General features: G+C 51.4%; 5 protein-coding genes across 5 annotated transcripts; 1 reads left to right on the forward strand and 4 right to left on the reverse strand.

Moving 5' to 3' along the window:
• Positions 1–3: 3 nt before the first annotated feature.
• Positions 4–2,513, reverse strand: CNL05310 (mitochondrion protein, putative). The gene is made up of 4 exons (XM_568069.2): positions 2,341–2,513; positions 931–2,297; positions 170–866; positions 4–110 (listed from the first exon to the last, which is right to left on the reverse strand). Exons 1-4 carry the CDS (start codon positions 2,407–2,409, stop codon positions 66–68), a joined length of 2,178 nt encoding a protein of 725 aa, XP_568069.1. The 5' UTR covers positions 2,410–2,513; the 3' UTR covers positions 4–65.
• A 14-nt stretch (positions 2,514–2,527) lies between these two features.
• CNL05320 (hypothetical protein) lies at positions 2,528–5,456 on the reverse strand. Its single transcript, XM_024658182.1, has 9 exons — positions 5,359–5,456; positions 4,329–5,288; positions 4,120–4,254; positions 4,040–4,067; positions 3,858–3,985; positions 3,618–3,803; positions 3,186–3,561; positions 2,797–3,129; positions 2,528–2,741 (listed from the first exon to the last, which is right to left on the reverse strand). Exons 2-9 carry the CDS (start codon positions 5,283–5,285, stop codon positions 2,554–2,556), a joined length of 2,331 nt encoding a protein of 776 aa, XP_024513852.1. The 5' UTR covers positions 5,286–5,288; positions 5,359–5,456; the 3' UTR covers positions 2,528–2,553.
• A 29-nt stretch (positions 5,457–5,485) lies between these two features.
• Positions 5,486–6,199, reverse strand: CNL05330 (conserved hypothetical protein). Its single transcript, XM_024658183.1, has 4 exons — positions 6,022–6,199; positions 5,768–5,938; positions 5,594–5,712; positions 5,486–5,541 (listed from the first exon to the last, which is right to left on the reverse strand). The coding sequence occupies exons 1-3, from the start codon at positions 6,159–6,161 to the stop codon at positions 5,595–5,597; spliced, it is 429 nt and encodes a 142-aa protein (XP_024513853.1). The 5' UTR covers positions 6,162–6,199; the 3' UTR covers positions 5,486–5,541; position 5,594.
• Positions 6,200–6,861: 662 nt separating this feature from the next.
• On the forward strand, positions 6,862–8,233 carry CNL05340 (riken protein, putative). The gene is made up of 3 exons (XM_568072.2): positions 6,862–7,044; positions 7,100–7,397; positions 7,448–8,233. Exons 1-3 carry the CDS (start codon positions 6,894–6,896, stop codon positions 8,082–8,084), a joined length of 1,086 nt encoding a protein of 361 aa, XP_568072.1. The 5' UTR covers positions 6,862–6,893; the 3' UTR covers positions 8,085–8,233.
• On the reverse strand, positions 8,204–11,458 carry CNL05350 (Phospholipase A-2-activating protein, putative). Its single transcript, XM_568073.2, has 12 exons — positions 11,150–11,458; positions 10,917–11,103; positions 10,764–10,867; positions 10,568–10,718; positions 10,373–10,518; positions 10,056–10,325; positions 9,946–10,004; positions 9,733–9,892; positions 9,198–9,670; positions 8,971–9,145; positions 8,621–8,918; positions 8,204–8,572 (listed from the first exon to the last, which is right to left on the reverse strand). Exons 1-12 carry the CDS (start codon positions 11,379–11,381, stop codon positions 8,299–8,301), a joined length of 2,529 nt encoding a protein of 842 aa, XP_568073.1. The 5' UTR covers positions 11,382–11,458; the 3' UTR covers positions 8,204–8,298.
• Positions 11,459–11,489: the final 31 nt, after the last annotated feature.

Consider the following 11,489-nt stretch of genomic DNA (forward strand, 5'->3'; position numbering starts at 1 on the left):
GTAAATCTAATCTTGATTTATGCATCTTTTGCCATTGGTAAGTTTCGTTTTTTTATTATTCCTAACTAGACCAAGAGCAAAGAGCTCAAAGTAGCCTCGGTGGCCACAACCTGCAAAAAAGTTGTATCAGTTGGGTGATCAAGCTTTAAAAAGGAATATGGCAATTTACCTCGAGCGCTTGTTGAACCTCGAGTTTTCTCCTCGCCTGCTGCAACCAGTCATTCGCCAACTTGGCCGGCCATCCTGTCAGACTGTTAATCTCTCGCGCGGCACCATCCAAATCCTTTTCGGCAAGACACCACTCGGCCCTAGCCAAGACGGCACCGACGCTGTCTCCGGGAACTCGTCCGGCTTGGGGTCGGAACATGATCTTGGAAAGACCTGCGGACGCAAGATGGGAGATGACGGTGGCTTCTTCAGGAGCGGGGACGAGGGAGGATGATTGAATTCGGGGAGCGACAGTGTTGGTGAACCATGATGAGAGGGCGGCAAAGGATTTGACACCTGTTTGGGGGATACCAGACTTTTCAATCTGCTCAAGGGCGGAGCGGACGACGCCTTCACCGCTGCTTGCTGTGGGAGTAGAGAGGCTCTTGAGAGCACGGAGCTCGTCGTCAAAGGCAAGATCACCAGAGTCGACCTTGGACTGCACAGCTCGGAGGGCGGACCAGATCTTGTGGAGTCGGACATTGTCGTCAAGGGTGGCAGAGTTGTCGAGGGTGATTCGCTCGAGCTGTTTCAGCGAGGTGGTGAGGCTGTCAAGCTTGGCGAGACGGCCACCACGCTCAGTCTCGACTTGGGTCTTGATGGAACGGAGCCATCGTCGCTGGAGCTCGATACCTTGGGATACGACCTCTTCTCTGAGCCTGAATTATTGTTAGTTTCACGAACAAGTACAAGACTTTTTATTTTATTTTTTAGTACACTTACCTCTGTTCAATACTTTGCCTCTGTTGTTCCAACTCGCCTTCCAGCTCCTTCCTCCAGTCCTCAACCATAGTCTGTCTCTCGTGCTGCCAAGTCTGTTTCAATCCTTCCTCAGACTTGGCCTTCTCAGCCTCCATGCTCTTCAAAAGCGCCTCAAACTCCTTCTTCTTCTCGCTGATAGACTGCTCAAGCTTTGCCTTTTCGGCCTTCTTGACTTCCTGAAGCCTAGCGTTGAGCGCAGTCAGGTCGTCCTGGGCCTTGTTCAGGATACCGGTAGCATCGGAAGAGAGGGCCTTGGAAGGGGTGGAAAGGGAAGACGTCAGAGAGTCAATGGTGGAAGCAAGCTGGGAGATGATGGGCTCCTCGGAAGCAAACTCCTTGACCTTGGGGACAAGCAAGGGGAGCCTCTCCTTGATCTCTTCGACCTTTTCCTCGACCTTCTCCTTCTTGGTGGACGGAGGAGGAGGGAGGTAGTAGCCGGGAGGGGGCTCGTGGCCGAGCGGAAGAGGAGGACCGGTGTAGAGCTTCTTGCCCTCGTAGGAAGGGACCTGAGGCGTGACCGTCTCTGGCTTGAGCTCACGGGGTCGCTGGGTGTCGGGGAAGGGGCTTGAAGGTCGCGCCTCGGCGGGCTTGACCTTGTCGGCAGCCTCAGCGGCCTTGTGCTCCGTCTTGTGCAGAGCACTCTCGGCTGCCCGGACGATACCCTCCACGCCCTCGGAAAAGTTGAATGGCGCATCCTTGGTTGCCTCCTGCACCTTGTGCTTGGCCTCGCCGGTGAGCTCCTTCAGCCTGGCCTCGGCCTCGTGGGTCTTTTGCTCGACAGCCTTCCTGAGCTCCTCGGCCCTTTCGTGGATCTTTTGAGACGCCGTGTGCTTGCCGACGACGTGGTCCTTGGCCTCGTCCGCCTTGTCCTTTACCTGCGCAGGGACCTTGGCAGCCTCCTGCCTGACCTCGCCAATCTTCCGCTCGACCTTTTCCGTCCTGGTCTCCGGCCTGGCGCCCGTGATGGACTGCCATGCCCGGACGGCCTTCCCGCTCACGTTGTCCCAGTCGTTGTCGTCTGCATAGTCCGCCACCGCCTCGCCGCCCGGCACGTACTGGGTGAAGAGGTCGCGGTACGCGTCAGACTTGGTGCCGACGTAGCCGGACAGCGCGTAGAAGCCGGCGACACCGAGCGCGGTGTAGACGAACACCCGGCGGAAGCGGCGGGGCCTGCCGGGAGGGGGCCTCGCCACGGTGGACGAGCCGGGGACGGCGGGCGGCTTGGCGTGGGCGACGGCCGGCCTCGGGTGGACGACGCCGGTGGGGGGAGGCGGGTTCGGCGGGAGGCCAGAGGCGGGGGGAGGCGGCGGGGGGGGAGTCGCGAGGAGCTACGGGGGGTCAGCGGCGGCCGGGCGGGGGGCGGAGACTGACTCTTCGCTGGGGCTGGGGGCGGAGGCTGCGGGGGGCCCGGTAGTGGGCGGTGCGCAGCTGGGCGTACATTTTGATGGCTTCTCACGTGGTGGAAGCTGCCAACAACGTCTCACATACACCCAGCAACGAGCCCGAACCCCGGCGTTATCGCCTCCACCCGGTGTGGCACAGTCTTGGTACATTCGCCGCAGGATACTTCTATGCATGCACATCCTATACGTTGCCGCGTGGCCCACCCTCATGCATGACAGCCCCATGCTCAGCCGCCCACCGCCCAAGCTCAGCTGCCTGCTCTCGCAGAACCCGTACACGGCTCCTCATACGCCCGTCCAGCGGCAGAGCACGCTCATAGTCGCACAGGCCCCCAAGCCACTGCCCAGCAGCATGCACATGCTCGGCGACTGTCATAGTGTTGTCAGCACTAGAGTACAGCGTGCGAATCATTGGCCGAGTTACCATGGTCGTGTATCTTGTATCCTGGCGGCTTTGCAGAGTACTCTCCCTTCAAAAGCTCGCAGACGTACAGCCTGGCGCGAACCATACGGAATACCAGCCAGAACAGCTGAAAGGTAATGACGTTATCCGAAACCATTGACAGGGCGCGAAAAGCCCTGTTCAGAGTCTCGATGCCTCTGAAAAGCAATTCAGCTTTGCCACGTGCCTCTCCGACATGTAACTGCAGCCGCGCGAGGCGATAGGTCAGCAGGGGGATGGGATACGTTGCAGACGAGTATCCTTCGAGAAGGCGTTGATGATAGTATTCCAATCTTTCCAGGCCAGCGTCCCTGGCTTTTACCAATCGCTCCTCAGCTGTTGCATCAAGCAAATAACGATACGATGCTCACAGTCTGACAGGTAATGTCCTTCTTCTTCCAAAGTTTGGAACGGCCTCATTACAGCCAATGCGTCAGCTGCCCATATTTGATTGATATCTTTGGCCTCGCCCACTGCGCCACAGCGGGTACAAACAGTAGGGCTTGCAGACACAATTTCTTCCTTTTCACCATCCACCGATGCCAAGGTGATTCTTCTCAGCAGACCCTGGTATCCATGATCATTTGATTTCGTACCATGACAATAATGTTTGGCTGCCCAGCGGATGTCAAAAGATAAACTTGCATTGCAAACTGAGCAGTTGGCCTCGTGGTGGAATCCATACTTTTCCAGAAATAGGCCTCGCTGGTAACATGGCATGGTAGGAGGGACGTAGGAAATTCTGACCTATCCTTACCCCGTCAATCCATCTGTTCACTAGATTCTCTTTCAAGCAAACCTACCTCTTCTCCGGGTTGGATACTCTCAACCGCGACAATCTTCATCCCTCCATTCGCTACCGCTCCCAAAGGAAAAACGATCTGGGCATTAGGCCGGCAGTCATGGCCGACATTTGATATCACAGGGGATATACACAACCCTACAGGAGCGGCATCTGCACCGTACATGGTGAATGAACAGGACAAGACCTGAACCTGAATTAATTATTCAAATATTTTCTATAGACAGCGCACCAACCCTACCTTTCTTACTGTGGTCATAATCTCCTCATACTCTGGACCTTTTCCCTCATCGTTTTCCATATATGCGTCAATCTCTTGAGCCGCGAGATCTACATCAAATTCTTCGTAATATCCAAAATTGTCAAAGACTGGTTGCAAAATATTGAGCAAGAGTCACAAAGGCCGAGAGATTCCCAACTCACTCTCATGTTCAGGAAGAAACGTTTCCGTCTAAAAACATCGTCAAAAGGGGTCCTTTTTTTCTCCAAGGCATCCAACTCACGGGATTCCTCCGCTGCTCTCGAAAGATCTTTACCACCAGTCTGACAAGCGTTGAAGGGATATTATTTTCGCGAATGGCCTTTGCCAAACCGAGACATTCTTGTAAATGACTTTCACCTTCTTTCATCCAACAATTCTGCACTATCCGCATAAGCTTTTTTGTCATCCATAATCATTACAGGGAACGAAAGAAATGAAAGCGACACTTGCATGGCTACAGAACCGCACGAGATTGCACCCTTTGCAAATCTGAGTCACCTTTTCACCGCTCCACAACACTCCCAGCGTTTCTGTAGACTGCTCATCATTATTCATACACCCTATACAGTGTGTTTCCAACAGAAAAGTGCCAAGGGTCGGGAATTTGGCGGTTGTCTCCAGCAAGACACTTCCCGCACGTACTTCTGGTCCGTCGTCCTCGCAAAGCTGGGCATGGCGATTTGGCAAAAACGCGAGACGATTGATCCTTTCCGGAACAGGAGGAGGAGGCGGTCGCAGCATGATGGGTGAAGAAGCGCTACTAGCTCGTCCGACGAGAGATGGGTCTGAAGAATGTGGTTTGACACGTTTCGGAAAAGATGTTTGTGGAGACAGCGTGAATTCCCGTCGTGGATTGGTAGGGCTCTCCAAATACTTTTCAAGGTGTACCGACATTTCCCTGCTGGGGGTAGTGGCTCTCGATAGCAAAGCGGGCGTGGCAGCTTTGGTAGCTCTCTTACCCGCCAGGTCGGAAGATGGGCCGATGTTGAAGTAGACTGATGTTGGCGAAATCGTAGGCGGCCCTTCCCCTCCTTCTTCTTCCAATCCAGGTTGGTTGACTGCAACGTTTCGTTGTTTTCCCTGTACCTTTTCACTCAGCTCCAGACCAACTTTTTCAATTCCCTGTAGATCGCTAGCATCAGCTAGGGTAGCCAACAGCGGCGGCGTCTGAGAGGAAGCAGCATGTAAAGTGGCAGGTGAATCATTCGAAGCCAAGTCGACAGGCATGGGTCTGGGTGTAAGATTATCGGGGAACGGTGTCCCTTCTCTTTCTCTCTGTCTGGAAAAGTTGTCCTGAGATAGCATGTTGTTAAGAGAGTTGAAAGATGTATTGGAAGTCGGGTGTGAGACGATCAACGATATATAAAAACAGATGTTTGTGATGTTCGGAGATGGGTCAGCCAACATGTACTAATCATTCGTGTCAAAGTCAGCTCTAGACGACCACTCTCAAGAAACAAGACAAAAAAAAAAAACGCACAGCCTCTTTTGAATACTCGCCTAAATTCGACACCGTATCATGTCCATGTATATGTATAGGCTCTTAATAGCAGCGTTTCGTAGAGGTTTTTATCTGCATAAGAGGAGACTCGCTGATGCTAAAATGATGGGTATTATAATGCATGGGTATTGAGTGATCAAGTGTAGGTAAATCTATACAACGCTTACTACCTGTCAGCTCCTTTACCTCGAAACAGCTACTGGAAAAAATTTACCTTATCCACCATGAAGAGTGGAGATGAAGACGATCTCGTCCCTATCTCTAAGCTCGTACTCCAGCTCCCCTTCAAGCTCCCAGTCGGCATCATTGATCAAGACCAATATACCTGGCCTCCTAAATCTCAAAAGTTAGCCTTAACCCTGCCACAGACCGAAAATTTGAGGCGTACACCCCGTCTCCCTCCCCAAACATTTCTTCCCTCTCACTCAACAAGTTCTCCTTCATCCATTTGACGACATATCGCATATTTAACGGCTCGGGAGGGGTAGTACCGGGAACGAAGCGGGGAAGGTGAGCAACATGCTTGGGTTGAGAGGAGAACAAAAGATGAAGGCCGCCACTATAACAATCAATGTCAGTGTTAATACATCTGGGACTAAAACGTGGTCCAAGACAAGAACCCAAAAGTGTGACATTACATACCCGAATTCGAAGCGGACTTCCATGGTATCGTCCCCCTTCACTCCAGCATCAGTTTGAACTCCACCAGTAATTTTCTCAGACGAAGGCGCCATGTAGCCCAATCCGTTGGAGTTGATGACAAAGTCGTCAGTAGTTGCCATGCTTGTTCAGTGTTTAGATGACCAAAGTAGACAATGTCAATGGTCAGGCGGCGAAAAGAAGAACACAAAATAAAGCAGAAGCAAAACAGCGTCGGAGATTTCCCACGGTCGTTTCGTTGGCACTTCGTTTCTTGATCATCGCTGTCCGCAAAATGAGCACGAGTCTGCCTGGCACGAGTAGCTATTAGGAAGCAGACAATCTCCTTCGCAAACATCCTCAAGTCAGTCGATATGAAGCTACCAGGCATTCCCAAAAAATTATGGGTATCGCTAGCCGAACCGCTGTAACGTCCTACTTCGTTAAGACTTCTTTATGCAATTTCAGGTCGAACATGATGATGATACTCAATCAATCATCATTTACAGTACAGTCAATCTGCGTTTATTTCGTTTAATGGCTTTGCTTATTAGTAATTCGCACACTACTCCCTTTTTTACGAAGATTGGCCTGGAAATTTCCAAGCATGATATAATAATGGCCAGCGACGACGTGGTGGCCAGGGGTCAACAAAAAAAAAAGGGACTGCGATTAAATCCGCGTGTAATCAGATAAGAAGAAGATTTTTACCGCAGCAGGAGTTAGAACGAATGAAGCAAAATAAATAAAACAAAAAGTCCAGCAGCGCACAGGGGTCGGAACCGGCCGACGTTAATATTTTCCTCTGCCGCTATACACATACCATCTCATTTTCTCTTTCCATTCCGTTCAGCCCTTACTATAATCCTGCAAAAATGTCTGTCCAGGTATCTCCAGAGCAAATGGCCACATTGAAGGCTACTCTGCTCAACACTCCCGGAAATGTCCCCTTGCATGAGCGATTCAGGGCCTTGTTTATGCTCAAGGCTGTGGGCGGTGATGAGGTTGTCGACATCGTTTCCGAAGGTGGGTTCATATATGAACGATCAATGAGAATAAGCTCAACATTCAATTTATACAGGTCTTAAGGACCCTTCACCTCTCTTAAAGCACGAGCTTGCCTACGTCCTCGGTCAGCTTCTCAACACCCGTGCTCTTCCCACCTTGTCTCGAGTCCTTGAAAACCCCACCGGCGAGCATTGCTCTATGGTTCGTCATGAGGCTGCTGAGGCTCTTGGCGCTATTGGTGCTGAAGAGTCCCTCCCAATTTTAAGAAAGTACATGCAGGACGAAAATAGGGAGGTCCGAGAGACCTGCGAGATTGCAGTCGGCAAGATTGAGTTCGATTTGAGCGAGGAGGGAAAGAAGACCAATGCCAAGTGAGCTCCTTTTATCTTCTTTTTATTGCTCTTCCGCTGACCTTTTAAAGCCCCGACTTCCCCACTATTGACCCCGCTCCTTCTGCTGCCCCTTCCGACATTCCTTCCCTCCGCGCCGACCTTCTTAACACTTCCCTTCCCCTCTTCCAGCGATACCGTGCCATGTTTGCGCTCCGTGACTTTGGTGCCGGCTCCAAAGAGGCTGTTGAAGCCCTTGCCGACGGTTTCCGAGACGGCAGTGCCCTTTTCCGTCACGAGATTGCCTACATCTTTGGTCAGCTTTCCAGCCCGTACTCCATCCCTTCGCTTCTATCCAGGTTGAGGGACGCCAAGGAAGACGACATGGTCAGGCACGAGGCTGCCGAGGCTCTTGGGGGTATTGCGTCTGACGGCGTGGAATCTGAGAACCCCGAGGTCGTGCTTCCTGAAGACGAACGCCTTCCCGAAGGTGGTGTTCTTGCCGTTCTGCGTGAATGGGCCGTCAAGGCCGATGCCCCTACCGTTGTTCGTGAGTCTTGTCAGGTCGCCATTGACATGTGGGAGTATGAGAACTCTGCCGATCAATTTAACCCGCTTGACTCTCTCTCGGCCAAGCAAGAGGAGAGAGAGAAGACTGAGAAGGTCAACACCACGGGTATGGAGAGGTCTGCACACGCTGCTGTTGCCGCCATGGGTATTGCTGCCTAGAACTTCGACGGAAAGACTGATACGACGTATTTTCGGATGGTTGGAGATGAAAAGGAGAACGAGTCAGTTCTCAGATGTTCTTGTTGTATCCCCGGCATGAAATGTATTGACCTTAGCTTCTCATCATTCGGCATGCATTATGTTCTTCGCATATCACACGACTTTTCACTTTTCTAATCTAGAATTTACAGATTTTGCAGAGCTTGACAGTGGATCAAAGTCCCAGCCCCTCAATCTCCGTAGCCAGACTGCCTAATCTTGACTCCTTCCCAGCCCATCTCTTGACGCTCTCTTTGCCCTTTGCAACCTTGCCAACCGCCAAGCCTCCAGCCGCCTTGGGGCTCGAAACGAGATTACCAAGTGCGATCGCAGAGCGGTAAACAACTTCCGTGTCTTCCTTTTCGGAGTCAAGGATTTGGTTGATGAGATCAAGGAGTGGTGACCCGAGGGCGACAGGGAGGTTACCTTCGACAGCCAAAATCGAGAGACTATTGTCAAGTCAGCCCGGAGGCCGTGGTAACTGAGAGGCTACTTACTGAAGCACTATAGTAGCACCCGCAATCCTTACATTCTTGCCTACCTTACCCCATTCGACCCCTCCGACATTAGCCAAGATATCCTTAGCAACATCTTCCGTAGACAAGACCATTCGTCCGTTTGCAGTAACGAAAAGGTTGGCAATGGCACGAAGAGCGAGGAGAGTGTTGGTCTCTCGTGGCTTTGAGGGAGGATCGGGGAAAGGTAGGGAAAGAGAAGCAGCGATGAAGAAGGGATGAGGAGGTGAAAGGGCGAATGCCGGAGATGCGGCTGCAAGGACTCGAGCAAGGTCGATCACTATCCCTTTCGTCAATTTTCACTTTGAACATACGATACTAAACAAACGCACAAGGGAATCTCTTGTCTTCAGGCCACTTTTGCACTAAAGCCAGAATCGCACCCGTGTCAAATTTTTCCTTCCCGTCCTGAGAGTTAGGGTTGGGCAAAGCTACGGCAGGCAAGGAGAGGAAAGCGTAAACCTCTGTGAGGGTCTTTTCTTCTTCTAAAGTCAAGGCCAATTCGGGCTTATCCATTAATCAGCTCGCCAGCCCAATACTGCAAGAAGACGACGCTTACTTTGGAAGTTTTCAATTCGTCGTTGAATTGTTGGATCTTGTTCTTTGCGGCGCTTACGTTGATTTGCTTGAAGGGAAGATACGTCTTGACAGGCAGGATACCCTTAGCGCCCGATTGTTGGACAGGTGCAGATGAGGCGGTAACAGCACCAGTGTATCGCGACCCGCCAGTGAAAGGATCTCCACTGGAGGTGGTGTTACCAGTAGTTGAAATGCCACCACCAGTATACCTCGAATCTCCAGTAAATGGGTCCCCAAAACCGCCACTACTTCCACCAGCTCCAGTGGTAGGAACGCCGCCACCTGTGTACCTTGAACCCCCAGTGAAGGGGTCAGCATAGCTTGCAGTGTCTTCACCTGTACCCAGCTGCACTCCACCGGTGTTCTTCTGGATAAACTCTACAACTTGATCAACGTAGCTGGTTGGGAGTTCATTGCGCTCAAGAAAGCGTTGAGCCGCTATCCATGGATTTTCTAGAAGTCCAGATCAGCGGGATCTCTTGTTTAAATACAGCATTGAAAAGATGGCGGCTTACCAGCGACATTATAAGGCAACTTGAGTGGGGGCATCCCTTCGGAAACATCTACGTCAAACACATAATCATATTCTTTGCCTTCATACAGCTGTTTGCGACCTTGGCCGATGGCATCAACGACTTGGCCGATTTGCTGCCAAGTGGATGACGGCGCAGACCACTGAAACCACAAGCTAATTAGCCGGCGAAAACAGATTAAGAGGCACAGCATACCTGGTAAGCCTCAACAACGCCATTGTTCTTGATCATAAGAACTTGCCCATCCTTCTTACCTGCAGCTCACTGTCAGTGGCATTGCTTTTCCCGAACGATACGTAACTTACCTTCCCTACCCAGAGCCTCGATTCCAGGAAGATCCGAGTGCTTGACGTCCCCCACTTGACTCTTATCCAATTGCCTCCCTTTAACTTCGTCATCCCATGCAGCCAACTCCTCAGGCCCAGCAACGAGCGCTCCTTCATTGGTAAAAAAACGGATGGTAGAGTCGGATGAGGATGAAACAATGTATGGTGAAGAGGCTACAAGAGATGGGACGACGGCACAAGACCAAAGCGAGTTGGAGGTGTGAGGAATTGTTTGGATAAGCTCTGTCTCTGTGTATCGTGTGAGTGTGTCTCTTTGTATCGACAGACAAGCTTACCAGACCAGACACGCATTGTCCCATCCTCACCAGTGGTAATTGCGCCGCTACCATCTGGGAAAGTGGCAATAGAGTAGACGAAGGATGTGTGACCCGAAAGGGTGCGGATGGGAGACGGTTTATCGAAGGAGTAGATGTTGACGTTACTAGATTGACGATTGGCGAGACTCATTCAGTGCCTGACCGGAAACTTACCCGTCATTCGCACAACTCCAAAACCCTTGTCTGTCTGGTTTCAACGCCAGACCTCTTACCGGTTCAGTATGGCCAGTGTATGTCTGAAGAGGAGTTGTCCGGCCTGAAGCAGGATCCACAGAATGAAGTATGATCTTCTTATCCGCAGATGCTGAACCTAGGTAAGCTTAGTTGTAAGACGAAAGGAGATACTAACCAGTGAGGAGGCGGTCTTCGCCCACAAACTTAACGGACCATACAGCTTGTTCATGTGCCTTGATCTGGATGACTTTTTTGAAATCCTTCCACACGATCACGGTTCTATGATTTTCTATCAGCGTATCATCCGGCGTATTCCTGAAGCACATACTTGTCCCAACTGCCGGAAGCGATAAGTCCTCCTTGGCTCACGTCCATACAGCACAAGTTTTGGGAATGCTCAATCAGGGTGTGTGTAGGTTCTGGCAAAGGGGAATCATCCGCGGGTGCGGGAGAGTCCATTGCAGGTAAGACGTAGCTGGCAAGGATACCAGAAGATGATCCAACGAGCAAAAAGGCTTGAGCCGGTTAGAATGCTTCTCTGTGATACCTGGCAAGACCCACCTTGCCCGTCCCATCTAGTCATTCCGACACAGCTAACATATCGTTTTTCTGGCCCTTCGACCCTAAGCTTGACGTCCCATTCTCTGGAAGCATTCGAAGGACCCCATACGATTGCTGAGCCGTCTCTGGAAGCCGAAAGAAGGAGAGGTACCTGTTGAGATGGCGCGGTGACGTTGCGGACGTCCGCTGCGTGTCCATTCAATGAGAATGCTAGCTTGTACTGCTTAGGCATGATCCTGTGGATAGATAGAGATGTGGATGTGATCGTGCAAGTACGAAATAGCTGAGCACATCGTTCTTCTAGTCTCCATAATCATGTCGTCAGCGTTATTATTCATTA

The sequence above is a fragment of the Cryptococcus neoformans genome (genome assembly GCF_000091045.1).
Source record: "Cryptococcus neoformans var. neoformans JEC21 chromosome 12 sequence".
NCBI lineage: Eukaryota > Fungi > Basidiomycota > Tremellomycetes > Tremellales > Cryptococcaceae > Cryptococcus > Cryptococcus deneoformans.